Source organism: Microcaecilia unicolor, chromosome 1 (assembly GCF_901765095.1).
Source record: "Microcaecilia unicolor chromosome 1, aMicUni1.1, whole genome shotgun sequence".
Classification (NCBI taxonomy): domain Eukaryota; kingdom Metazoa; phylum Chordata; class Amphibia; order Gymnophiona; family Siphonopidae; genus Microcaecilia; species Microcaecilia unicolor.
The window spans coordinates 626,046,935-626,065,730 of record NC_044031.1 but is presented as its reverse complement, the minus strand read 5'-3'; the positions used below and the strand labels follow the sequence as shown (position 1 = coordinate 626,065,730).

Genomic DNA, 18,796 nt, shown 5'->3' with positions numbered 1-18,796 from the left:
CTCTTCCTTTACTTAATCTTTGTACATTAATAACTGTATCTGATATCATGGATTGACTTTGTCATAACAATACTCTGTAAGCCACATTGAGCCTGCAAATAGGTGGGAAAATGTGGGATACAAATGCAATAAATAAAATAAAATAAACCTTCGAAAGCTAATCAAGAAATGTATTAAGTTATGTCCAATAAAAAAGGTATCATCTTATTTTCTTTTCCATGTTTTATTTTGTTTGATTTCTATTGATAACCTTTAAGAATGGACTAACACGGCTACCACACCTCTCTATTGTGGATTAAAATTGGTTAAAAGACAGAAAACAGAGAGCAGTGTTAAATGGTCAGTATTCTCAATGGAGAAGGGTATATAGTGGGGTTCTGCAGGGTTCTGTACTGGGACCGCTGCTTTTTAACATATTTATAAAAGATCTAGAAACAGGAATAACTAGTGAGGTAATTAAATTTGCTAATGACACAAAGTTATTAAAAGTTGTTAAATCACAAGAGGATTGTGAAAAACTAGAGAGGACCTTATGAAACTGGGCATCCAAATGGCAGATGATGTTTAATTTGAGCAAGTACAAAGTGATGCATGTGGGAAAGGAACCCGAACTATAGCTACGTGATGCAAGGTTCCACGTTAGGAGTCACTGACCAGGAAAAGGATCTAGGTATCATTAGAAAGCAAACAGAATGTTAGGTATTATTAGGAAAGAAATGGAAAACAAAAACAAGGATGTTATAATGCCTTTTTATCGCTCCATGGTGCGACTACACCTTGAATACTGTGTGCAAATCTGGTCACCAGATCTCAAAAATAGTGATGAAAATGGTAACCTGGGTGGGATGAATTCTCTATGAGGAAAGGCTAAAGTGGCTAGGGCTCTTCAGCTTGGAGAAAAGACGGCTGAAGGGAGATATGATACATACAGGTCTATAAAATAATGAGTGGAACGGGTAGATGTGAATCACTTTTTTACTCTTTCCAAAAATACTAGTACTAGGGGGCACGCAATGAAGCTACAAAGTAGTAAATTTAAAACAAATCAGAGACTATTTCTTCACTCAACGTGTAATTGAAATCTGGAATTTGTTGGCAGATAACGTGGTAAAAGCAGTTAGCTTAGTGGGGTTTAAAAAAGATTTGGATAACTTCCTAAAGAAAGGTCCATAAGCCATTATTAAGATGGCCTTGGGGAAAATCCACTGCTTATTTCTAGGATAAGTAGCATAAAATCTATTTTACTGTTTTGGAATCTTGCCAGGTACTTGTTGCTTGAATTGGCCACTGTTGGAAAGATGATGCTGGACTTCATAGGCGCCGACTCTGTGGGTGCTGTTGGTGCTCGAGCACCCCCAATATTTTAACCCACTGGAAGTTTAAAACTCATCTTTCTTACCTTGGGTGCCGGCAGGCTGCAGTGAAAGGTGAGCAGGCTCAGCGCTTCAGCCTTCCCTTCTCTCTCAGCTCTGGTCCTGCCCTTGCGGAAACAGAAAATGAGGGCGGGACCAGGGCTGGAAGAGAAGGGAAGGCTGAAGCGCCGAGCCTGCTCGCCTTTCACTGCTGCCGGGACCCGAGGTAAGAAAGATGAGTTTTAAATTCTGGGCGGCAGGAAGGTGAGGAGTGGATGGAGGATGGTTGTGGGAGAAGAGGTTGGGCTGGGGTTGGACCTGGCACTCAGAGGAAAGGGAGGGGGGCCTGGCACTCGGAGGAAAGGGAGGGGGGGCTGGCACTTGGAGGAGAGGGAGGAGGACCTGGAACTCGGAGGAGAGGGAAGCTTCTGGGGATCCCTTCCTTCTGAGCAGGATTCCTTTATGTTTATCCCACGCATGTTTGAATTCCGTTACCGTTTTCCTCTCCATCACCTCCCGAACATACTGTATATCAGTGTTGCCAGGTGGGCGGTTTTCCGCGACCCGCCGCGGGAAATTTTTGCCCGCAGCGGGTTGCGGTTTTTTGGGCTTCTTTTTGTTTTTTGGGTGGTTTTTTTGGCGGTTTTTTCGGCCGCGGGGGGCGGGGCCGATGACGTTTTGGCCGGGGCCAATGATGTTTTGAGCGGGGCCGATGACGGGGGAGGCGGGGCCAATGGGGGCGGGGTTGATGACTGCGGGGGTGGGGTGTCGGGGGCGGGGTTTGAGTTTGGGCGGGTTTTGGGCTGGATTTAGGCTGGTTTGGGTGGGAAAAAAATTTTCCACCTGGCAACATTGCTGTATATACTTTTCGTTTGATCTAGGCACAGGAAAAAGACGATTTAAAATGCTCCCAGGTTTCAACCTAATTCATGTTTAATGTGGGGGTATAAATGTCATAAATAAATAAATAGAAACTCAATGTTGAGGCCTGATTCTTGTAACATGATGTATGTTTTAGTGGCCATTAAATCTCTCCAGGACTATAACACATGCTAGGGTGTCCCTATAACTAGCCACTCCACATGACACACTGATTACCATTTATAAGAAATTTATACTGTACCCATGAAAAGTTATTCCGTTATTATACTTCTTCTGTGTACATCAGTATGCTGCAGAAGCCGGTATGTTTGAAAATATAAGTGAAATTAAATAAAAATGCTACCAACAATAAAGATTCAGCAGCTTGTAGCTTTACTTGCTTTGTTTTGAGGGTAAGGCGATGACAGCTGCGCGGGGAAGGTGAAACTGAGATTGACCTAATTGGTTTCAACGTTTTGACGTCACTTGGTCTCCTGTCTATTAAACTTCCTTGGTCCAGCGCATGTCTCTTTGCTCCGGTTTGGGGGATTTTCGTCTAAGTTCAGGCTCACTGAAGTGAATTTGTTTTTTCTTTTCATCGGAGAACCTGAGACTCAGAGAAGCAGAAGCCGCACAGATTTACTCGCACCAGGTCTGGTAATTGTTTGCTTGTACGGTATTAGGCCTGTGCATGAATGTGGTCCGGATTTTACCGTTCAGGGAGTACCGAACCGGGTGTACCCGGTGGAAATGCTGATCCGGACCTTACTGTGGGTGTGTGCATGTAAGGAGAATGATGAAAGCCCAGAGGAAGGGAGCTCACAGTGGTTCTGGGAGAATTTCTTTGATAGTTGGACTTGATCGGGTTCTAAGTTCTCTGGAGCAGGGACAGGTGATGACTCTTACAAGTATTGTAGTAATACTAGAGAATCGATATAGGGGGAGCCGGATTTCTAAATTCACTTTATTCTGCCAAGCTTCTCTGGGGGGGGGGGGGGGGGGGGGGGTGGAGTGTTTCAGATACCCCGGGATTGGCTTGCAGGGGAGCAGGGACAGAAGCGCCTTAAGGCACCCCAAAATATGGAAGGAAGGGAGAAGGCACTTTCTTTCACGAAACGAGATCTTTCTTTTCAGAATGAGCGCTGCACTTTCACTTTCGTTTCTCTGTACGAGCTGACAACCAACAGAAGGAGGGAGGGATCCAGGAGCAGCGCCTCCAGGTAATAATCCAAACTTTCCTATCTGACGTTGGGGTCTCGGTATTGTAGATAATATCCCCAGGCTTCATCCCCATAGATCCCGTTGATCTCTACATCTGCTGTCTGGAATTTTGGAAGATGGAAATAATGAAATAAGAATTAAATTGATGTCTGTAGAAGTTGTTGTTTACTTTTGCAATATGATGGATGCCTTGTAATAATGTAGACGCGGTTTCGGTTTTGCAGATAATCCCCACCCGGGTCCAGGGTTTTAGCTCTTTACCTCACTCCCAGGTAATAATCCCTACTCTGGCCCAGGATCGCATCTTTCCAGCAGCCTTACTGCTAGGTAATAATCCCCACTCTGTCCCAGGGTCTTTCTCGCTCCCAGGCAATGATCCTCACCGTCAGGGCGTTAAATCTACAGCATCTCTCCTGTTTTTGAAGGGTTTGGTAGTTGTTTTGTTTCGAGGAAGGATTTTTGCTGTACTTGCACAGGATTGGGGAACCTATGCCCTGATTGCAGGCATTTTCTCTTTGGGGCTGTCTCATGTAATTTTCCTGGGAGGGACTGTTTTCTATAGTTCCAGGGTTTGCTTCTCACACAGATGCATGTTTTCTTAGGATGGCAGAGGTGCCCTGTCCTCAGGCTGTGCTTGTGGTGGATGAACTCCCAGCTGACATTGAATTGGATTTTCTAGTATTGTATTTTGAAAATGAACGTCGCTCTGGAGGAGGTCCTATCCGCTCTTGTAAACAGCGTGGCAGATCTGTGCTGCTGGAGTTTGAACACCAGGATGGTAAGAGACATTCAGATGAGTCCTGCTGTCCAGTACTTTCACTTTTGCTCTTTAGGGGGTGTGAGGAGTAAAGTGTGTTTTTGTTTCTGTAATAACAAGACCACTTTCAAAAATGTATCTCAGGATCACATTTAGCACACAATGTAGTAACCACTAACACACAATCATGAATGTTAACTGTTCTGAAAACACTGTGCCAAGATAAGTACTTTTATTCACTCTATTTAATTGATAAAGGACAGTGAAGAAAGAGAAGAATGTGTTTTATTGCACTCGGAGCAATATATATATATATGAACTGAACAATGTATTGCAAAGCTGAAACAGGTGGACACCCACAGAATTGAAGGCAGTGTAAAGACACCACCTTGACCACACAGCAATAACGTAAAGACCCAAGTTTTGAGGTTGTCAGAATCAAAATGATGATCTTACAGCGCAAATTTCTTGTAAAGCAGAAAATGAAGAATGAACAATCACAGCAATTTGGTCATCTAATGATAAAAAAAGATGGACACCGACATGGTCCTGAAGGGAGACAGAGATATGTCAAGTCACATACAGAGCCACTGATTTAGAAAGATTTTGCTTTAGGTGGTTCTGACACAGCCAGTCAGCAATGCCATCAAAAATAGGTTAGGATGACTAATGTTTGCAACACGGGCTCAAAAGGTAGCTATGATCTGTATGTCAATCAGTGAAAAAGTATATATTTAATATAATATTATATTATATAATTTCTCCAGAAAATAAAAATATTAAGTACGTGTGTTATCAGCAATTTAATTTTCACAATTGTGTGTCTGTGATAACAAGAGACACTCGGATGAGACATGCTGCTTGACTCTTTTTCTTTCTGCTTTTCAATGGTGTGGGAAGTGAAGAGTCACGTTTTAAAAATAGCTACTGTGCTTCTATCTGAAGATATACGGATAGATGGTAATCTATAGAAGCATTTATGGGGGGGGGAGACAGTACCTTACCAACAGGACTGACAAAATGTCCCAAAAGGTAGAACATATTTTTTATTCAGCTTAGGGAAATGTGCATCCTTGTCTATGTATTTTGCTTAGTATGAGTGTGTGCAAGGGGAGGTATGGAAGTGTGAGGAGAAATAGCAAATGGATAGAAGACCCTGGAAAGAGAGGAGAAGAGATAGAGGGACTGGTACCAACAGGACTGTTAAAATGCCCCAAAAAGGTATAACATATATTTTATCTTAAATGTTTTATTCAGATTAGGGAAATGTGCAATTCAGTTTGCTGTATCTCCCCCCAAAATTTAGAAGAATTAGAGAAGGGTGACCAAAATGAAGTTATAGGTAGGTTTAAGTTCAACATTTGATTTGCTAGACACCCCCCCCCCCCCCCCCCCCATCTCCTCCTAGCACATCTCTTTGATCTGAGCATCATCAGAGATACGGTTTAGAAATGGTTTCCTTCATCTGAAACCAGCCGTGGTAAATATGCCTGTTTATTTTTCTTTATTCAAGGCCTTGGACTTAGTGGTTTCTTTTTCACTGATTGACATACAGGTCGTAGCCACCTTTTGAGCCCGTGTTGTAAACATTAGTCATTCTAACCTATTTTTGATGGCATTGCTGACTGGCTGTGTCAGAACCACCTAAAGCAAAATCTTTCTAAATCAGTGGCTCTGTATGTGACTTGACATATCTCTGTCTCCCTTCAGGACCATGTCGGTGTCCATCTTGATTCTTTTTTTATCATTAGATGACCAAATTGCTGTGATTGTTCATTTTCTGCTTTACAAGAAATTTGTGCTGTAAGATCATCATTTTGATTCTGACAACCTCGAAACTTGGGTCTTTACGTTATTGCTGTGTGGTCAAGGTGGTGTCTTTACACTGCCTTCAGTTCTGTGGGTGTCGACCTGTTTCAGCTTTGTAATACGTTGTTCAGTTGCGTTTTTGTGCTTTATACCTGCTTTGTTGATTTTATCTGCTAATAAAGACCTCTGTAAATTTATTTAAAAAAAAAAAAAACCCACTGCAGCAGAACTGCCTATGTGAGCCTTCAGTCTCATGACCATATGACCAGTTCAGGATCCTTTTTGTTAGTACACAAAGTTCTACGTTCAGGCTCACATGTAAAATAATTTTCTTTAAATTAATTGAGGGCAGTGCATTCTTTCTTTTTCCAGAACAGTTTCATGTGTTAGTGCAAATAAATTCTCTTGCAGATTGATTATTGCAGAGTTCTGTATGCTGGTATACATCAACAGTTATTGAATAGATTACAATTACTGCACAACACTGCAGCTAGATTGATATTTGGATGTAAGAATGATCATGAATCACCTATCTTGAGAGAGCTTCATTGGTTGCCAGTGAAAGCGTGGTTGGATTTTAAAGTGGCTTTTTTTAGTTTATAAGATCTTCACAGGTAGAGTTGCCCACTTTCTCACAGTCCGTTATTAACTTACCCTTCTAGTACAACAACAGTTACTACCTCCTTTTCTAAAACGTTTTCCTTCTGTCAAAAATGTGCAATATAAATTATACACGATAGTTCTTTTGTTTATCAATCTTGTAAGAATTGGAATACTATTTCTGTTTTTATACAAATAATTTTAAATGATTTAAAATGTAGGAATTTTTATTTCTTAGGTATTAAGATTTTTTTTTATTAATCTGATACATCTTACCTTAAACTGCTTAGATTCCTTGGTTGATTTAAGTGGTATATAAGCAACATAGTGGAATGTTCACTTTTCCAAATTATTGATGCTATATATATATATATATATATATATTTTTTTTTTTTTTTAGCACGTGTATATGTATTTCCATCTTAGGATGGGGGATGAAGATGTACTAGTGTTGAGGTTTCTTTGGAAGTTTGAGATGGTTGGATTTTAATTTACATACCAGTTTGGTTGCTTTTAGCACGTGTATATGTATTTCCATCTTAGGATGGGGGATGAAGATGTACTAGTGTTGAGGTTTCTTTGGAAGTTTGAGATGGTTGGATTTTAATTTACATACTAGTTTGGTTGCTTTTATTAGCATGGAGGAAGTATATAAGAACTTTAAATAAATAAATCAAAGTAGATATGTAAATCCAGTTGCTGTACCCACTCCACAGATGGTTTGGATGGAACTCATCATACTATCTTATTCTACACCTTACCTTTGGAATGCCTTGTGCACCCTCTCTTAATAGGGGAGAGAGACCTCCAGTCCTCACTTCAAAACAGTCTTAAAGATTTTGTGATGCCACCCGGGGATGTGGATTTTTCAGAGGGAGCCATGTCTCCTGGTTTACTGAGTCTGAGGATACAAGCTACTTATACTTGGATATTCTGCTGTTCTGTCTGTCTCTCCTACCTTTAGTTCTAGGTATAAGCCTTGATGTGTGTTCTGGATTGACTTGAAGGGCAATAGACCGAGTTTCTTAATAAACTAAACTACATTAAGTGATATATGTAAATCTTTATATGCTCATCTGGCTTTTCTACCTAACAGATGCACAGAGAGTCCTCTCCAAGACCGATCATGTTCTGCAGAAAGTGCAGCTCCAGGTTCGGAGGGCAGCCCCCTCTGACCCTAGCAGGGTCCTGCTTAAAGGCCTAAACCCCAGGACCAGCCCAGATCTCCTGGAGATGTACGTGGAATACATCACAAATTGTAAGAGTGGGGAATATGAAATCAGTCGCAGTTCTGCGGGAGATCAGGCCCTCATCCAGCTCATGGAGCCCCTCACTGATGAAGGTAAAGGTGACTGGAGGGGAAGCTTAGGGTCCCAGACACAAGGGATGGAAAGGAAGGGTGGTGCTTGGATCTTCTGATAAGGGGCTGGGTGGGAAAGGACTGGGGACCCTAAAGCATAGAAGGGAGAGAAGGAGGGCTAGGGACCCTCTTCCTAATGTAGGAGGTGGGAGGAAGCAGCCCAGCATACTGGACCCTATTTCTGATAAAGAGAGTTTTGAGAGAGGAGGCTTGGCATCCTATATCCTCACTCCAATGTAGGAAAAGAGGACGCCCTGGATTTTGGACTTGCTAATAAAGGAAAAGGACTGTTTCCAATTACTCGATAATTCTGGGACCCCTCTGGCCTCTGACTGTGTGTCTGTCCTCCTGTTTCTCATGGGACAGAGAGGTTCTGTGGTGCTCTGAACCCTTAAGTATCTGACCCTGTCTCTCCCTGCAAGTGACGCCCCCCTCCTCCGACCCTGTGTCTGTCCTCCTGTGTCTCATAGGATAGAGATTTTCTGTGGTGCTCTGACTCCTTAAATCTCTGACCTTGTGTCTCCCCGCGAGTGACTTCCCTCCGGCCTGTGACCCTATGTCTGTGCTCCTGTGACTCATGAGACAGAGATGTTCTGTGTTGCTCTGACCCTTTGTCTCTGACATTGTGTCTCCCTGCAAGTGACGCTCCTCCCCTGGTCTCTGATCCTGTGTCTCCACACGAGTGACACCCCTCCTCCATCATCTGACCCTGTGTCTGTCCTCCTGTGTCTCATGGGACAGATGTTCTTTTTGTGTTCTGTGGTTCTTTGCCCCCTTAAGTCTCTGACATTGTCTTCCTATGTCTCATGGACAGAGATGCAAAGCCTGCAAGAAAGACTGAGGCGCCGAATGCTGGATGGTGAATATGTGGAGATGGAGCAGTTGCCACGGACGGAGAAGGTTCTGTTGAGAAATCTGAGCCCACTGATCAATCAGGATCTTCTGGAGCTGTACTTTGAAAGCAAGCGTAGTGGTGGAGGCAACGTGCGAGAAAGTTAAACTGCTATCGGTAGAAAGGGGGAGTTGCTATTGTTTCATTTCAGGATTGGCAAGGTAATTACTTTGCTGCTTCTCATGAGAATGACACATGTATTCACAGTGTAGAGCTCAGTGCTGGCAGGAGTCGTTCTGTGAGAGAGATAAGATTTGTATACTGTGTTGTCCTAGAAAGCTTCCTTGACCAGTACAATAAAATATGGAAAAGATGGAAGTACAATCGGAGGACCTCAAATACTGTGTGCAGCCCAGTATCCTGCTTCCAGTAGTGGCCAATCCAGGTCACAAGTACCTGGCAGAATCTCAGAGATCAGCAAGATTGTTCATGGCACTCCCTTGTCTCATCCAGGTACATAGCATAATATTCCATTACGTAGCTTCACACTATTCCAGACCCTGTTGTTTAACTGTGTCCATCAATCAGCAGGTGGAGATAGAGAACTGAAAACTGAGCTGAGACATCTCTCTTGGCATCCAGTCCAGCTCCTCAGTATTTTCTATCTCCAGCAGGTGGATGGCACACTTTTCAGTCTCTCTGGTTCTGAGTGATTTGCTCCTGGTCCAGTTAGTCAACTGGTCCCCAGTTGATTTTTTTCAGGTGGTTTGAGTCTGCAGAGCAGGGGCAGACTGACCATTGGAGCAACGGAGGAGTGCCTACAGCAGTAGGGGCTTCAACCTCCCCTAGCTTCCATCTAATTTAATCACTTTTTTATAGGTGGTTAGGGGCTCATGATCCTTATTGCCAGAGGTCCCAGATCGTAGCCCACCATGCTGCAGAGTCAGATCTGAAGATCTTTGGATCCCTGTCTCGGGTGCCCTGCAAATTTACTTCTTCCCACTCTTCATCTCTCGCCTGTTTCCTGTGGAACTCTCCTTTTCCAGTAAAACAACCTTTAAAAAAAAAAAAGAGAAGGAAAGAGATTTACTGGAGAGTGTGGGACAGAGTATCAACCCTGATTCTACTCATTTGGGTTCCAGGGCTCTGTCCTCTTCTGGTTCTCCTGCTATCTCTCCCACCGCACCTTCACTCTCATGGATCTTCCTCCACCCCCATCCCGCTCTCTGTTGGAGTTCCCCAGGGATTTGTCCTTGGACCCCTTCTTTTTTCAATCTACACCTCTTCCCTGGGCTCACTGATCTCATCTCATGGTTTCCAGTATCATCTTTATGCTGATGACACCCAGCTGTATCTCTCCACACCAGACATCACCGCGGAGACCCAGGCCAAAGTATCGCCCTGCTTATCCGACATTGCTGCATGGATGTCCAACCGCCACCTGAAACTGAACATGGCCAAGACCGAGCTTATCGTCTTTTCACCAAAACCCACTTCTCCTCTTCCTCCGCTCTCGATCTCAGTTGATAACACCCTCATCCTCCCCGTCTCATCCGCCTGCAACCTCTGAGTCATCTTCGACTCCTCCCTCTCCTTCTCTGCGCATATCCAGCAGACAGCCAAGACCTGTCGCTTCTTCCTCTTTAACATCAGCAAAATTCGCCCTTTCCTCTCTGAGCACACCACCCGAACTCTCATCCATGCTCTCATTACTCTCGCCTTGACTACTGCAACCTACTCCTCACTGGCCTCCCACTTAACCATCTATCCCTCCTTCAATCCATTCAGAACTCTGCTGCACGTCTTATATTCCGCCTGAACCGATATACTCATATCACCCCTCTCTTCAGGTCACTTCACTGGCTTCCGATCAGATACCGCATATAGTTCAAGCTTCTCCTTCTTACCTACAAATGCACTCAGTCTGCAGCCCCTCATTACCTCTCTACCCTAACTCTCCCCTTAAGTTCCGCCCGAAAACCTCCGCTCACAGGACAAATCCCTCCTTTCAGTATCCTCTCCCACCACCCTCCAACTCCAGCTCCGCCCATTCTGCCTCGCCTCACCCTATGCTTGGAATAAACTTCCTGAGCCCTTATGCCAAGCCCCTTCCCTAACCCATCTTCAAATCCTTGCTCAAAGCCCACCTCTTCAATGTTGTTTTCGGCACCTAACCTTTATACTTTTCAGGAAATCTAGACTGCCCCAATTTGACTGCCCCTACTTGACTGACTGTACATTTGTCCTTTAGATTGTAAGCTCTTTGAGCAGGGACTGTCCTTCTATGTTAAATTGTACAGCACTGCGTAACCCTAGTAGCGCTTTAGAAATGTTAAATAGTAGTAGTAGTAGTACTAAGACTTGTGGACATTGAGCTTGGGGGAGCAGCTGGCAGTGGTAAGTCCGACTAAAGTTTGACAGGAGGGCTCAAGTTCTACTTGGTGCAGGGAGGAAAGTTGACTCCCTGCTTGGGACTGCGTTGTGCTGCACTTGTTGCAGTTGGAGTGACTGGCAACTCTTGCTGAGGCAGTGATTTGTCCTGTGAATGTAGGTTTCGAGTGGGAACGTAAGGGGAGATGAGGGTAGAGAGGTAGTGAGGGGCGGCAGACTGAGTGCATTCGTAGGTAAGAAGGAGAAGCTTGAATTGAATGCGGTATCTGATAGGAAGCCAGTGAAGTGACCTGAGGAGAGGGGTGATATGAGTATATCGGTTCTGGCGGAATATAAGACGTGCAGCAGAGTTCTGAACAGATTGAAGGGGGGATAGATGGCTAAGTGGGAGGCCGGTGAGGAGTAAGTTGCAGTAGTCAAGGCGAGAGGTAATGAGAGCGTGGATGAGAGTTCGGGTGGTGTGTTCAGAGAGGAAAGGGTGAATTTTGCTGATGTTAAAGAGAAAGAAGCGACAGGTCTTGGCTATCTGCTGGATATGCGCAGAGAAGGAGAGGGAGGAGTCAAAGATGACTCCGAGGTTGCGGGCAGATGAGACGGGGAGGATGAGGGTGTTATCAACTGAGATAGAAAGTGGAGGAAGAGGAAAAGTGGGTTTTGGTGGAAAGACGATGAGCTCGGTCTTGGACATGTTCAGTTTCAGGTGGCGGTTGGACATCTAGGCAGCAATGTCGGATAAGCAGGCTGATACCTTTGCCTGGGTCTCCGCGGTGATGTCTGGTGTGGAGAGATACAGCTGGGTGTCATCAGCATAGAGATGATACTGGAAACCATGAGATGAGATCAGGGAGCCCAGGGAAGAGGTGTAGATTGAGAAGAGAAGGGGTCCAAGGACAGATCCCTGGGGAACACCAACTGATAGCGAGATGGGGGTGGAGGAAGATCCATGAGAGTGAACCCTGAAGGTGCGGTGGGAGAGATAGTTGGAGAACCAGGAGAGGACAGAGCCCTGGAACCCAAATGAGGACAGTGTGGCAAGGAGTAAGTCATGATTGACCGTGTCAAAAGCGGCGGATAGATCGAGGAGGATGAGGATGGAGTAGTGGCCTCTGGATTTGGCCAGGAACAGGTCATTACAGACTTTAGAGAGTGCTGTTTCTGTCGAGTGTAGAGGGCGAAAATTGGATTGAAGTGGATCGAGGATGGCATGAAAGGAGAGAAAATCAAGGCAGCGGCTGTGAACAGCACGCTCAAGTATTTTGGAGAGGAAGGGTAGGAGGGAGATGGGGCGGTAGTTGGAGGGACAGGTAGGGTCAAGTGATGGTTTTTTGAGGAGAGGTGTGACTACGGCGTGCTTGAAGGTGTCAGGGACAGTTGCAGTGGAGAGAGAGAGGTTGAGGATATGACAGATGGAGGGGGTGACAGTATGAGAGATGATGTTAAGTAAGTTGGTGGGGTTGGGATCAGAAGAGCAGGTGGTGCATTTCGAGGAGGAAAGAAGGCAAGCGGTTTCCTCCTCGGTGATGTCAGGAAAGGAGGAGAAGGAGGCCTGGGTTGGTTGGTTGAGGGAGAGGGTTGACGGGTGAAGAGGAGGAGATGGCTTGGTAGTGATCTCAAGGTTGATCTTTTGCACCTTGTCACGGAAGTAATTAGCCAGTGATTGAGGAGAGAGCGAGGGGGTGGGGGTGGGAGCTGAGGGCACTTTGAGGAGGGAGTTAAGGGGTGGCGAAGAGACGACGGGGGTTGCAGCTGAGAGAATTGGTCAATTGGGTGTAATAGTCCTGTTTGGCAAGGAATAGGGAGGAGTGGAAGGAGGATAGCATGAATTTGTAGTGAAGGAAGTCTGAATGGGTGCGAGATTTCCTCCAGAGGCGTTCAGCAGATCGGGCGCAGGAGCGAAGATAACGGATGCAAGGGGTCAGCCAAGGCTGGGGATTAGTACACTTTGTGGGACAGGAGGTGGATGGTGCGAGGGTGTCCAGAGCAAAGGAGAGAGTGGTATTGTAAGCGGAGACAGCCTTGTCGACAGACTTGGAGGACATGATGGAGGGGAGGAGATTAGAGATACTAGCGGATAGGGTGGGAGGGTCAATAGCCTGGAGATTCTTGGAGGTAGTGGTTAAAGTTGGACGGGGCTGAGGGGGGGGTGAAGAAGAGTGAAGGTGATTAGGTGATGATCGGAGAGAGGAAGAGCTGAGGCGTGGAAATTGGAGGGAGAGCCGGAAGAGGTGAGGACGAGGTCAAGACAATGGCCATCTCGGTGAGTAGGGGTGGTGGAGCATAGCTGGAGGTTGAAGGAGGATGTTAGAGTGAGGAACTGAGAAGCGTGAGGGTCGGATTGGTCATCAACGTGTATGTTAAAGTCTCCGAGAATGAGGGACGGAGATGAGGGTTCAAGAAAAACGGAAAGCCAGGCATTGAAGTCGGTGAGGAAGGAAGAGAGGGATTTATTAGGGGGACGGTAAATGACTGCCACTCTGAGTGGTAGTGGGTAGAATAGCCAGATGGAGTGTGCTTCAAAGGATGAGAAGGAGTGAGACTGCGGTAGGAGGAGGGGTTGGAAACTACAGGAGGGCGAGAGTAGTAGCCCGATGCCTCCACCGCGGCCAGCTGGGCGGGGAGTGTGGGGAGAAGAGAACCTCCATGACAAAGGGCTGCGACTGAGGCAGAGTCGTCTGGGGAGAGCCAGGTTTCAGTTAGGGTGAGCAGTTGAAGGGAACGAGAGATGAAGAGATTGCGGGTGAAGGGCAGTTTGTTGCAGACCAAGTGGGCATTCCACAAGGCACACGAGAAGGGGAGGGAAGAGGGGGGGAGGAGGGGAATAGAAACGAGATTGGAGACATCACGGAATCGTTTGCATGGATAAGAGGAGGACAGGTGAGGGGGGCCTGGATTAGGATTAATGTCTCCCGCAGAAAGCAGGAGGAGGAGCAGGAGAGTGCGGAGGAGGGTGGGGGAGGTCAGGCGACGAAGGCGACGAAGACAGGGTGCACTTAGGAGGAATGGTGATGAGTTAATGGCAGGAAGGAAGTGTTGAAGGTTAAGAGCTAGGAAGGATGAGGGGGACAAGAGAGATGGTAAGGTGGTGAGGGATGGGGGTGAATAGGGTATTGCCGTAGCGAGTAGGACGGGAGGGGACATGGGTGGGCAATGAGTTCCAGCGGTAGACAACGGTAGGGGGAGGGGAAAAAGGTTAGGAAGGGACAGGGCAAGGAAGAGAATGTGGACAGGGGCCATAAGTAGTGATTGCGGTGTAACAGGTGTATGTGTAGTGACTGAGGTGAGAAGCAGATAGAGCGGAAAAGCTGGATTGGAGGCTTGGAATTGGTGTAATTGATGGAGTCAATGGCTGACAAGTTAGCAAGCAGGCAAGTAAGGCAATGGCTGTCAAGCTAGCAGGCGGGCTGGAACAAGCTGGTGCAGATGGACAGGAACGAGCAGGGAGAAGCTGGAGAGCAGGTAAGTCAGTGGCTGACAGGTTAGCAGGCAGGCAAGTAAGTAAGTCAATGGCTGACAAGCTAGCAGGCGGGCTTGAGCATACTGGAGCAGAAGGACAGGAACGAGCAGGGGGAAACTGGAGAGCAGGTAAGTCAGTGGCTGACAGGTTATTTTTATTTATTTTTTTATTTATTTGTACATTTATACCCCACATTTTTCCCACAGTTTTACAGGCTCAAAGTGGGTTACAATGCACTGATAGGCTATTGCCAAATCAGAGGTGATACAGTTACAGTTAGAATAGAATCAAATAGATAGAATCAGGGAAACAGATAAAATAAGATAAGTTGACAGGTGAAAAGAGTTTAAAAATGGTCCGCAAATATGTCGCTAGGAAGAACTTCAGGCGATATGTAGAAGCCTTGGAGTAGGCTGAATCTCTGCGGCTGCCTGTGCAAACTCCAACTCTGAGAAGGTTTCGACCCATTGTGTGAGGCAGAATGAGATGAGAGCTGCCAAACCGGCCAAGTCCAAATAGCAGGCTGCAGGAGGAGGTGAAAGCTGCTCTTCAACTGACCACACCAGCTCCCCAGGCGATGGCTGCAACATCCAGGTGCCGCAGTTCGAAAAGGCCCAGCGGCCCAGCCGCAACGATCAATGGTTGAAGGCAATGCTCAGCCTCACAGCTGATCGCATTCAAAGAAGGCAGGGCCCAGGATGCAAATGGGCCTGTCAACGGCACCGCCAAGGAATAGCGCCGACATTAGATCACCTGGAGCAGAGTAACCAGAACAGGCAAGGCAGGCTGAGACGTCCATGCAGTCACTTACCATACGAACAGCCCGAACGGGCGTCCACAGCTGGCCGGCGACAGGTTAGCAGGCAGGCAAGTAAGTCAATGGCTGACAAGCTAGCAGGTGGGCTGGAACAAGCATTTAGACTGACTCTGGACAGTTCTGCCTGAAGGAAACCCTTCCCTCATTATTCAATACCTTCTCTTGAAACAGATTAAAGAAAAAAAGGCAAGTGCATTTTTATAATATACCACTGCATTCCACAAAGCAAAAGGAGCAAGTTCCCACGTGCCATCTTTTTTCTTTTGATGTAGGCCCAGAAAAAAAAGTTGTTAAATACTCCTAGTTTCAACCTAATTAATGGGTTTTTAAAAATTGTACTTATAAATAGTAAGTCTGATTGTTAAGTACCTGATTGTCATAATATGATGTCTGTTGTGGTGGCCCTTTACTAGGTGAAAACATCTGACTATGAATACAGGGAGTCCCTGTAGCCAGCCCCTCCAAATGACGCAGTGATTTAAAATGTAGAACAAATTAGTACTCTAACCAATGAAACCAATACTTCCTCTCTGTACGTCCATATGCTGCAAAAGCCAGCATCTTTGAAAATATAAGTGAGGTCCAATAAAAATGCTACAACAATAAAAGATGACAACGTGGGTAGAGCAGCTCGTAGATTTGCTTGCTTTGTTTGGGTAAGGGGATGAAGGGTACGCGGAGGGGGAGTCCAACCTCATGGGCTTCAGCAGCCGTCTCAATCTAACCGCCTTCAACTTTCTCCTACCTGCTACCTTAGTTCTGGCTCGCAGCACTGCTGCCGTCTTCAATTTTCTGGGCCGCCAGCATCGTCGGTGAGGTAAGCACACTGTCTTCGGTGGCCCCGGAAGCTCTTCTCTTGCAGCGTCCTGCCTATGCGGGACAGGAAATTGCAGGAGAGAGAGAGAGCTTCCGGGCCGCTGAAGGCAGTGTGCATACCTCACTGATGCTGCCAGTGGCCCAGATTGAAGAAAACAGTGCTGCAGGAGCTGAAAGGGAGTAGAAGATAGCTGACCAATGCAGTTAGATTAGAGGGAGATGCTAAGGCCGCCACAAGGCTCTGTGCAACTACCCCTGTCGCCCCTGCCTAAGACTTTCCCAGCTTGGGAGACTCTGTGGCTGGTCAACATGTACTTGTTTGTTACTCCAAGGACAGAAAGTTATGTCAGCAGTACAGATACAGCTTCTGATTTTTTTTTCTGTAAAAGGGAGCTCTTATCAGAAATAGGCTGCTGTGCCAACATCTTCCCTGAGGATCACATCTGTGTTGGACTCACTTTACCATCTGAGGGACACGCTGGCATCTGAAGGACTGCATTAGGTTATGTGCCATGTATTGGTGATTTGGGTTTAGGGTGACTGAGGCATATTTTCAAAGCACTTACCCTTCCAAAGTTCCATAGAAACCTATGGAACTTTGGAAGGGTAAGTGCTTTGAAAATATGCCTCTCTTTGTACTTCAGAGTCTAGGGATTTATGGGCGTTTAAGCTATTTCTATAATGGGATTGTATTTTTCTTTATTTCTGTCTTTCTTATATTATTTGCTGCTATTATAAATAAAATTGCCCTATTTTTTATAATACTTGGGTATGGAGTTAGTTCTTTCTATTATTTTGGTACAGTGGGCTTGGATCTAAGGATAAGGGGAATACATTTGCACCTGACACCAGACTTACTAATGTCAGTCTTGTTTGGGACTCATTTTTTTCCAGAACTTGTACTAAGTGTCAGGTACCCCAGTTACACCCCAAAAAGAGTGTATCTGTAATGTGCCTACAGCAGCATTGGGTAGTGGATGCAGTGTCAAAGTCACATCTAGCTGAACTGCTCTTTCGAGGCAAATGGCTATTTGGTGAAGATCTCAGTAACTTGGTGAAAGAACTGGTGGGAAACTAAGCCATAGCGGTTGCCAGAGGATAAACCGAAATTCTCTGGTTGTCCATCTTCAGGGGGCTCTTGATCTCAATTTTGAGACAGCAGACGGTATTGGCTGGTTGTCAGCAATATGGTCAGAAGTCCCGCTTTCAGACATGCCCATCTTTCTTTCATGCGGGCAGGAAGTCTTTCTTTTATTCAGCTAGAGCGCCTAATTCCTCCTGAGGTTTGCAGTACTGTGAGGCTGGTCCATGCTTCAGGAGGTTTGGGAGGTGTGGTCTGAAATCACATCAGACCAGTGGGTTCGCTCCTCCCACCTGGTCGCTCCTCTCTTCTTGAAGTCTTGTCGAAAGGGAACAAAGGCGGAACAAGATTCAGGTCACTATAGATCTTTGCTGGTGCTCCGGGCTGCTATTCCATTTTCCCAGGCCAAACTGGACAAGGCAGATGCTCCGTTTACTTCCTTGTCCCAGAGAAGGAAGGCACCTTTCATCTGGTCTTAGATCTCGGGTCTAAATTTCTGTCCGAGTGTCCTGCCCATGGAAGCACTAAGAACAGTCATAGCCTCGGTTCAAGTGGGAGAATTTCTCACCACCCTCTATCTCAGAACATCAGAATAGTCATACTGGCTCAGACCAATGGGCCATCTAGCCTAGTATCCTGCTTCCAACAAGTACTTGGCAGAAACCCATACTTGCATATACCCATATGGCCACAGGTTCTACGTTTTGCAGTGCTGGGCTGTCGCTTCCAGTTCAGGGCTTTGTCCTTTGGTCTTGCCAAGGCACCAAGAACATTTACCAAGGTTATGGTGGTGGTGAAAGCAGCCTTCGGTGCCAGGGAATCAAAAGTCAACCTGTAGTTCACCTGTATCTCAATGACTGGCTCATTTGTGCTTCATCCTCTTTGGTGACGGTGATGGACAAATTGTTAGTTTTCTGCGGTCGTTGGGTTGGGTATCAGTTTCGAGAAGAGCAGACTAACTCCATCGCAGACACTGAGTATCTGGGCATTCTATTTGACACAGCAAGGGAGAGGATCTTCCTTATGGAACGGAAGAGGTCGAAGCTAGTTCAACAGATTCTTCTTCTCAGTCAAGGCAGGCTGAGGGTCTGGGACTACGTCAAGGTTCTAGAGACAATGACGGTGGTGATGGCATTGGTGCCATGGGCAAGGGCTCATAGGCAGCCATTACAGGAGTTCCTTCTCAGCCATTGGTCTCCGGTGTAACAGAAGTACAACCTTTCATCTTCCTTAGATGCTGGTTTCCAGATGGAGTATGCAGTGGTGGTTGTCGCCCAGGAATTTGACCATCAGAGCTCCATTTCTGATAACACAATAGGAGGTTATAACAATGAACGCCTGCAAGTGGGGTGGGAGCTCATTACAAGTTTCATCTGGCACAGAGCTCCTGGATGGAGCAGGAGTCTTGGTGGTTGATAAATTGCTTGGAGTGCAGGGCAGTGCGG

General features: G+C 46.0%; 1 protein-coding gene across 1 annotated transcript in view; it reads left to right on the top strand.

Annotated features, from left to right (window-relative positions):
• Positions 1 to 2,718: 2,718 nt before the first annotated feature.
• The window catches only part of LOC115481447 (protein mono-ADP-ribosyltransferase PARP10-like), an 82,211-nt gene continuing 66,133 nt past the window's right edge, over positions 2,719 to 18,796 (top strand). Inside the window, 6 exon segments of the mRNA XM_030220575.1 lie at positions 2,719 to 2,865; positions 3,348 to 3,433; positions 4,037 to 4,212; positions 7,697 to 7,942; positions 8,775 to 8,971; positions 8,974 to 9,013. Coding sequence (XP_030076435.1) covers positions 4,038 to 4,212; positions 7,697 to 7,942; positions 8,775 to 8,971; positions 8,974 to 9,013 — 658 coding nt within the window. The 5' untranslated portion in view covers positions 2,719 to 2,865; positions 3,348 to 3,433; position 4,037.